Source organism: Magnolia sinica, chromosome 2, assembly GCF_029962835.1.
Source record: "Magnolia sinica isolate HGM2019 chromosome 2, MsV1, whole genome shotgun sequence".
Lineage (NCBI taxonomy): Eukaryota > Viridiplantae > Streptophyta > Magnoliopsida > Magnoliales > Magnoliaceae > Magnolia > Magnolia sinica.
The window spans coordinates 137,781,253-137,790,559 of record NC_080574.1 but is presented as its reverse complement, the minus strand read 5'-3'; the positions used below and the strand labels follow the sequence as shown (position 1 = coordinate 137,790,559).

The 9,307-nt window shown below is 37.3% G+C and overlaps 1 protein-coding gene across 1 annotated transcript; it reads right to left on the bottom strand.

Moving 5' to 3' along the window:
* Window positions 1-714: 714 nt before the first annotated feature.
* Window positions 715-8,901, bottom strand: LOC131237882 (protein neprosin-like). Its single transcript, XM_058235931.1, has 7 exons — window positions 8,051-8,901; window positions 7,859-7,945; window positions 6,943-7,158; window positions 5,824-5,988; window positions 4,417-4,470; window positions 2,922-3,068; window positions 715-1,483 (listed from the first exon to the last, which is right to left on the bottom strand). Exons 1-7 carry the CDS (start codon window positions 8,447-8,449, stop codon window positions 1,106-1,108), a joined length of 1,446 nt encoding a protein of 481 aa, XP_058091914.1. The 5' UTR covers window positions 8,450-8,901; the 3' UTR covers window positions 715-1,105.
* Between the last annotated feature and the right edge of the window lie 406 nt (window positions 8,902-9,307).

Sequence of the window (9,307 nt, the reverse complement as noted above, 5' to 3'; positions counted from 1 at the left end):
TGAAATTATAGAGAATAACACACATGTGTTATATCTAAACCGTTCATTTGTTTTGTAACCTCATTTTATGGCATGGGCCTAAAAATGAGGTAGATCTAAAACTTATGTGACCCCAAAGAAGTTTTCAATGGTAAGTAGTCAATCCCTGTTGCTTTCTATGGTGGGGTCCACTTGAGCTTTAGATTTACCTGATTTTTTGGCCCATGCTTTAAAATAATCTCGATAAATGGGTGGACGGTGTGGATATAGCCCATACATCATGGTGGGACCTACACAACTTGCTAAACATTGAGTGAAATTGGCACAGGACCCAATGCAATTCCATTTAATGTAATTCTAAGCTTTCCCATTCTTCCCAAACATGGAGTGGAATTGGCACAGGATCATATGAATCCCATCCCACCCAATCCCTTCTAATCCCACTGCCCAAACAGACCCTTATATGGTCCAAGATATACCACACTTGTTTTAAATGGTGGTGAACTATTACAGGAGTCTGTTAGCATTCATTAATTGTTATTATTTAAATTTTTTAGGTAACCAAACGCATTCAATTGCTCATTAACTTCAACAAATACAATAAATAAGGCTGTGTTTGCTTCAACAAATATCATGAAATTTCATGATCTTTTGCAACAGCTCAGACTAATAAATCATGAAATATCATGATAGTTGGTGCAACCAAACGTGGTGTAAATAAAAACAAATTAGAAAAATACAAACCACAGTATATTCACTATTGCTTTTCCAAATTTACACTAGATGTCCCCAGAGTTGGTATAAATTAATCAATCACCTGTTAGAAGAAAAAAAAAAAAATGCCCAAAAAAGGAAAAAACAGAAGAAGAAAAAATGGGCTTTAAAGAGAAAAAAAAATATCTAAAAATGACCTGAACCCAAACATCCATGCTATGGTTTTAAGACTCACCTGAGTTGGGTGTGACTCGGACGAGTCAACTCGGACTCGGAAGGCCAATTTGAGTCATGAGTCGATTCAAGGCAGAATGAGTTGATCCGCGCCACTGAGTGTTTTAATCATGATCCATTCAGCCAAAAAAAAAAAAAAAAAGGTATGATGATTTTCTCCACCCCAATTAAATATCTCTCATGGACATCTCACATTCCTTCCTGGCCCACCATAGTAAAAATAATTCCCCCAAACACCATTTCTCCCCGGCCGAATATCGTAGCAATTTGAATGATCGGCCGTTACTTGGAAATTGGACGCCGGAAGCAAGTTATTATCCCAATCGACAACTTGCAAATTCCGAAAATACGACGCTCTCCGGAACCCTTCCCCGGCGAAGTGGCCACTGCCCATCTGCGTCGATGTGTGGAATCCCGACGGTTGAGTGTTCACTATTTCGCCTCCGAATTGCACCATGCTAGCCCGGTTCGCTAAGTGGCTGAACAAGAACGACGGCCAGTACCCGACCAATAGACCCGACCCAAATTCCAGCCACCAATGTCCATGTTTTGGATCCTGAATTGCACCATTCAAATGTTACTCATGTTCACTTAGGTTGTATTTGGCTCATGGCCAATATTTCAATGGCACAGAAAAATATATTATTTTAGCTCATCGTCTTGTTGGAGTGTTAAGTCCCTCAGTATACATTGACATATCATAATTTGAAAGTTGGAGCTATTAGATTAAGTAATTATTTAACTTGGTATCAAAGCAAAATGTTATGTCTTCGAATAACAAAATTAACGAATATACCTAAGTGTACTTGAACTGTATATCAAAAGATTTTAACACTAGCTCCAACATACCATTCATGGGCCCCACAGAGGACATTTAACACTACATGATCATTTACTTAAAATTACATTTACTATTTTTAACCATATAGTATGTATAAGATACATGCTGAAACTGAATGTGTAAACCATCTCTATTAACCATCCGGTACATCAGTCCTTCGATCTAGATCGTCCAATTGAGGGGCCATCACTATGATGGACCACCATGGTCCGAAATTGCAACGATCAAATATTATATATTTTGGGTAAGAAGTATTATTCTATTTGCAACAAACTAATACTTTTACGTACGTAACATGCAGTATATTTACGTGATGTGTTTAACTCCTTTCTGGGCTCAGGTGGACTCAGCTATAATCACCACCGTTCATTGGATTGGAGCTACTCGTACCCGATTGTAGATCACATCCATCCAACCGTGACCATAGAAAATGGATGGTGATTCTGCCTTGGTCTTAACATTTATTCTTGCAGGTATATGTTCTTACTGAGAAAAGATCCAGTTCTCTCAGAGCACTTATAGTGCTCCTAGTTGGATTGGGACACTGGTAATCCAATCAATCCATCTGAACCGTCCAGTAGGTCCGGCACAATTAAATTACAATGGATATTAAAAAAAATATCCACCAATCAAACGATTCTAACTATCCAATCAGTAGCAGTTAAAATGGTCACAAGATCATTTATAGTGAAGTAGGTCCAATCACTAATTTGAATAAATCATGGATCCGGTATGGTTTTCAAGGATAATTAACCTCTTTCAGGTCATCCTGAATATCTTATCCATAGCTTGGAAAATGAATGGTTATAAACAATAATAATAATAATAATAAAAAAAAACAAGGCCCAACTAATGGACGGATTAGATAATCCCATTGGTGTAATTTTTTGCTTTGGTAGCCCAACAAATAAATACCTCACTTGGACGAGTTCTGATTCGAGTCACTGCATGAATAGGTGGGAAATTACCAAGATGCTATCTTAAATTTTATGAGTTTTTTGAACATTTAAGTGGATTTTGATAATTTCCTCACTCGTTCATACATTTGGAGGACCGTTGAGGATTTAAATTTAGTCAAGGTTTATTTCAGGAAAGTAAGAAAATTAGAGCTTTTTTGGGAAAATTCCTACATTTGTTATTAATTTAAATTTACCTTCCACACCAACAAAGTGATGTCGAATTGCCCGCCGTTGTAAACCGATGTTGGGTTGATCGCCGCCCCGATAGCGATTCTGCTATTTGTTTGGACAAACCCCGAGCACAAGAGGTTGTAGCATCCGGTCGCTCGATATGCATCTGACTGTAAAATTACAAAAAAAAAAAAAGAAAAAGAAAAAGAAAAGATTTTTTAAGTAATCCCTTTGTTATTTTAATTTAAAAAATAAAAAATATGGCAGTTATTTTATACTCAGGCGCACACAGCACTTGATATGCAGGTACTTGGAAATGGTACACACTGCATATATTAAATCTTAACTAAATACTAACTAAATTATGGAACCTATATCGCTAATTGACATTTCAAAAAATAAAATTTGGTTGTGAGCATGTTTGTTGAAGTAAGACCATGGGGTATTTTTTAACCATCCAATAAATGTCCACCGGTCTGATGGTCAGATAATCAAATAAGCTTAATGTTTGGTTGACAGTACGTCTAAACTAGCACCCAATAGTTTGGAGGGTTTAATTTGAATTTCTTGAATGAATGTAAACAATTTCTAAGTGATATTTAAGTGCCTGTGTATCATCTATTGCACTCAGCCAGAGTATGAAAGTTTTACTCTAAAAATAACCTATGATCTATTTCCCATACAAATGACTGTCATGGGCCCCACCTTGATGTGTTAATGACATCCATTTTGACCATCTTGCACACGCTCTTATGTTTAGCCATTGTCCCAAAAATAAGGCCAATTCAATGACTGAAATGGCCACATGAGAATGAATAGTAGGGAGCGAATACCCACCCCTAATTTTCATTGGGACCACTTGAAATGGCCTTAGTTTTTTAAGTATGCCATCATCTGGGGCAGATGTTTAATATCAATGGATTGAAAGCCACGCACACAACATGGTGGACCCTTGTAATAATGGGCATTACTTTTAAATTGTTCTTACTCGCGTGGCCCATCTAAGTCACTAACTAGTCTGATTTTTTGGAATCATGGCTAAATATAGGAGGTATGCATTATGGTTGGAGTGGATGTCATCGAAATATAAAGTTGGGCCACAAAGAAAACGTTTGCACGACTATTATGGTGAAATAGTTTGCACCTGCATGTGTTAAAAAAGAGAGAGAGAGAGAGAGAACAAAAAGCGAAGCCGTCTGCACTCACACATGTGCTGCTGCTATGGCACACGTGCAATATCCTAGCCATTCATCAGGTAGGTGTGACCATGTAGATTTTCTCTCCCAGAAACCAAGCTGGTCTACCCATCAGGTAAGAAACTTAGAAAACTTAAAACATTCTTTTTTTTTTTTTTTTTTGGTTTCATAAGATGTGGCCCACCTAATAAGTGGACAGACTTGATTTTTGGGCCTGACGGATCCTTACGATTGATGGATTGGATCTGGTACCTGTGTGCCATGACTTGTGCACGTGCATGGACTTGGCAAAGCTTCTTATTTATTTGTTTATTATACTTACCGTCCAATATGTGAAGAACCTAGCATAATTATCTCCATATAATTCTGGGCTGACCTGAAGAAAATTAAAAGAAAATGGCATAAATAATTTTTTTAAAAAAAGATGAATAATTATTTAGAAAACAATCAATTCGAACAATTTAAAAAATTCATGGGTTGGACGGCTAGTGGCATCTCATGCTGGCCCACAGAAAGCCGGCTGATCAAACTATCCACGTGTCCAAAATAAATGGGTCGATCAGGGCCGTCCATGAGTTTGAGCACTTATTTTGTGACATACCATAGAAAGATATGCTGACTTGACGGATTCTAACCATCTGATCAGTAGCCTATAAAATGGAAGATCAGGTTCGTTTACTAAAAAACTAAGTTCAATCAACCATCTAATTGCTGTGGATCATCTGATCAGTATTATTTTCATACTGTTGCCCACATGTATGTTGGATCCAATGAACGGTTCAGATCGATCGACTGAGCAGCAGATCATTTCTCCGAACAAAAATCAGTTTGGAAAATGAGGAGGTTTTGCCTCAGGCCGTGCTGGATCAGGAAGGGATGTTCGACGCCTGATGACTGACACGTGGAAGGTGGTGTGGTGGATCCGTACGTTCCAAGTAGTGGGTCTTTCCAATGATTCCTCACAAGCCGAACGGATGATTCTATCCAGTACATTGAAAATGAATGGTCAAGATGAAGATGGCTTCAGCCGGAGAAACCGATGGATAGGATCATCCATCTGATGAGATCTTCAAAAAAAAGCCGTCTATGGATATGATCAACTAGATGGACGGATCTCCACCTTCCAATCTTCCATGCGATCAGGCATTCCGGCGAACTAGGTTGAACAATCAGAGTGGCTCCATAAAAAAAGAATGTGAAAATTCTACTTATTAAAACATCCATCCATACAAAGATGGGTTTGAAAAATCCCTAAGATTTAAAATCAATGGTTTGCAAGCATGCCGTCCATTTTCGACGGCCCAGATGGTCGGGACCACACTAAAATTACTTAGAAGCTGTTTGCCAGCTCCACATGCACCTCAATACACGCAGCCGCATCTGCCAAACTGTCATTTGCAGCAGGACATCTGACCGACTAGTTTGCTGGGACCTACCACTTATATAATATCCTTAAGAATTTCAGTCTGTTCATCCATCAGTTAGGCCACACATGTACTAAAACAATGGACGACCTAAAAGAACTTGAATTGCTTTCTGTATTGTTGAACATATGATAGTGATAGAACCTGAGGTTTTTTACCACGTGGGCTGCAAGGTAGTATCACGCCAGATAGATGGCTCCGATGTCCCACATACCTGTCAGGTTGGCACACGTGTCTGCGTGTAGAAGTGCGTGTACAGAAATTGTTTTTGCCAAAACCCACTAAAAAAAATAAAAAATACGTGCCTGCCATCCAGCTTCAATGGTGTTGAGATCATTGCCGAACGATCCTGAGATGACCCACATCTGTGATAAGCTGAATTCATTGGGATTATTCACACGTGGGGCCCACACGTTTAAGCTTGCCTTTGCGCCATAGTACTGATCTCCCGTCACATACCCAACTGCATGCTGAAATGCATAAATACGTTAATAAATGAATTTGTTAGGATGGAACCGAGAGATTGGGTGGGCTAAGTGCGCACAGAGAACTGGTGCGCTCATTTCTCCAACCATCTGTAAATGGCAGGTCTGAATCTCAACATGCATTTCAACATGGTCTTTCAAGAATTGAATTTTGAAATGCTGCTAGATTCCCGCCCACCATCTTTGAATGGTGGGTGGTAACTGGTGCATGTCTCGGTGAGCCCTGTGCGCACTGAAGTCGTGCTCATGAAAAAAAATGATAAATTACAGAGTTTTATTTATTTATTTATTTATAAATTACAAGGTGTTTTGGTATTCTTGAAAATCTAATACTAGTATATTTTGGTACTTGAAAAAAAGAAGGAATTGAACTAAGATATATAGTATAATTCAACAACATGGAGAGGATTTTGAAGCATTTGAAGTCATTGATTTTAGTATGATCATGTCTGCAATATTGATTGATGGGTTTTGAAGAAATTTCATAGTATTCATGAATTAAAAATCCATTTTTTAAAGAATCAATTGAAGCTATTGTTGTAGAAAAAAAAAAGATGGAATGAAATAGAGGTTTGACGGAATTATTATTATTATTATTATTATTATTATTATTATTATTTAAAAATTCGTACCTGATGTTATTGAAATCTGTCATGGACTCATAGTAACTGAATAAAATCAATGATTTTTAGAGGAAATGCAGAATACCCATCAATCAAACTTCTCATTTCAAAGAAAAGGAAAAGGAAAATCGAGATCTTTTCTTTGTTTTCTATGTTGTCTGATCATATTCATTGAAAACTGCATTTAAAAAAAAAAAAAAAACCTACAGAAGTTTTCTTCATCTTCCAAAAGGTGTGAAATTTTCTTTTTGGGAAATTCTACTAGAACTGATAGAAAACTCAATTGGGTATCTTTCATTTTTCTGTACACACAAACCTCATGGCTACTGCTTGACGAATCGCGTCTTACTGCTCGTCGTACTGGTTTTCTTCCAAACCTCCCAACTGAACTCGCTCTAAGAACATCAATCTCTGATGTTCTTCTGATCGGAATCGTTCCTTCGGGACAAGATTCTCCTGAAATTCTCCACCATTGGAAGCTTTCGGGCATTGAATCCGTCCCGTCGTGGCCTTTTGGCCTCTCTGGTGGATCCTGAAAGAAGAAGAGCTTTCAATCAACATTTAAAGACCCTTGAGACTCTAAATTTCAATTAGCATTATGATTTTAGACAATGGAAATCGCTGGCACATCTACAAATTTCAATTTTTCGTTAACCCAACAGAGAAAATTTGTATCTTAAAATCAGTTGAGTAGCTCCAAAATCAAGATTTTCAAGAAGCCAAGAAAGAAAATTTAGCTCTTTGTCATTTCAAATACTGATTGAAGCTTTGAGACTCTTAAAATGTCTCTAAATTTCAATTAGCATTATGATTTTAGACAATGGAAATCAGCTGCACATCTCCAAATTTCAATTTTTCATTGACCCAACAGAGAAAAATTGCATCTTAAAATCAGTTGAGTAGCTCCAAAATCAAGATTTTCAAGAACCCAAGAAAGAAAATTTTCATCTCTGTCATTTCAAATACCAATTGAAGCTTTTAGACTCTTAAAATCATCTTCATATGTCCGAAAACCCAATCATTCAAAATCCCAAGAAAGAAAATTTTCATCTTTGTAATTTCAAAATCTCAAAGAATGTTTTTTTCAGACTCTTGAAATTAGTTGCATTTCTCAAAAATCCAAGCTTCGAAAATCCCAAGAGAGAAAATTTTCATCTTTGTAATTTCAACTGGCATTGGGCTTTTTAGACTTAATGAGAAAATCTAAAATCCATCTTTGAAATTTCAACTACCATTGGCATCTGTCCTTTCAATTTCGGATGATCGAAAGCTGGTTGTTGATTAGATAGAACACAATCAATCAGATCACCATCAGGACTCTGCATTGAAGAAGAAAAAGCTCGTCAGATCCAAAAATTCACAAAAAAAAAAAAAAGAAAAAAAAAAAAAGATTTTTACAAACAGAAGTTGAGTTTAGAAAATGCCTGAATTGTTTTGAGTGGAGGCTTATTGATCTTCTTTAGATGGTCTCTGACCCACTTCATCTTCTGCAATTGGCGGCCCGTCCAGAAGGTCTGATTTGATGGTAATGGATCGACAGATTCCGAAGCAATTGCCGACGAAACAGGACTAATAGAAACAACAAGGAGAAACCCAACAAAGATGGGAATGATTGAGGAGATCTTGGAAGAGCTAGAGGCCATGTTTGAAGAATTTTGGTGTGTTTTTTGTTCTAGAGCTGTTTGTATTTGTTGTATGCATTGATGTGGTTGTCTTGTTGTTGTTGTGTGATGAACAAGAGAGCAGAGATTCCTTGTTTTTGTCCTGCAACATCCATCTCCACTCCCAAACAAAGCCACCCAATAGAAGAAGCTATTCAACATAGATTCAGTTCACCTTCTCACCATTTCCAAAGCTTCAAATCTCTCTCTCTCTCTCTCTCTCTCTCTCAATTAAAAAAGCCCCAAATGGTTGGTTTTATTTACCCCAAAAAGGGAGGGTACACCTTGGGAGAACCCTTAATTTAGCCACTTGTACAGTGATCTGAACCATTCAATAGATGGGCCTCACCATGAACAGGCCACAGGCACAATTTTGGATGATTCTACACATCCAATCCGTTGATTTTCTGCGATCGACAATCGGACCCATCAAAATTTCCCAATTTGTCTGTTTTCTAGCGGTTGAGATGGTCTGAAGCGTAGCCCACCTCTCTTCTCAGAGGTGATAAGGCCCAAGTGGATGGTTTTATTTAGTAGGCAAAGTACCATGTGGGGCCTATACAAAGAGTGAATTTTGCTGAAAGAAGCCTAGTTTTTGTCAAATTCATGGGCTTAGTAAAAGAAAGGATTACAGTCTCCAATACAATGGTTTGCAGCTTTAGCTTTCTATCTAAAAATATTTTATAGGACTACATGCTTCTCATTTCGGTTATTCTTTTCTTTGGTATTCTAGTATTCTAAATTCCTTGCTTGAGTTCTCTTTCTCACTTCCCTATATATTCTTGTGTCAGCTGCACCAAAAGAAAAGTATCCCACTTTCCTTTTTTAAAATACGTATATATAGCTTTTGGTTTTTTTAAAATTGTATTTTATATAAATATATATTTTTATATTGTTGGTGATGTTGTGGTTGTGGTTGTGGTTATGGTTGTTATTATTGTTTGGTATTTGATCACATTCATACTAATCTTAAATCAACGGCTATGGTATGGTGATCACTTTGAGCCAGGTTTGAGCCGT

Coding starts and splice junctions, on each gene's coding strand:
- LOC131237882 (XM_058235931.1), bottom strand. CDS start 8,449: ATGTTGAATAGCTTCTTCTATTGGGTGGCTTTGTTTGGGAGTGGAGAT. Junction 5,989..6,942: donor CGTCAAGCAGTAGCCATGAG/GTTTGTGTGTAC, acceptor TATGCATTTCAG/CATGCAGTTGGGTATGTGAC. Junction 4,471..5,823: donor CCATTGAAGCTGGATGGCAG/GCACGTATTTTT, acceptor AATTTTCTTCAG/GTCAGCCCAGAATTATATGG.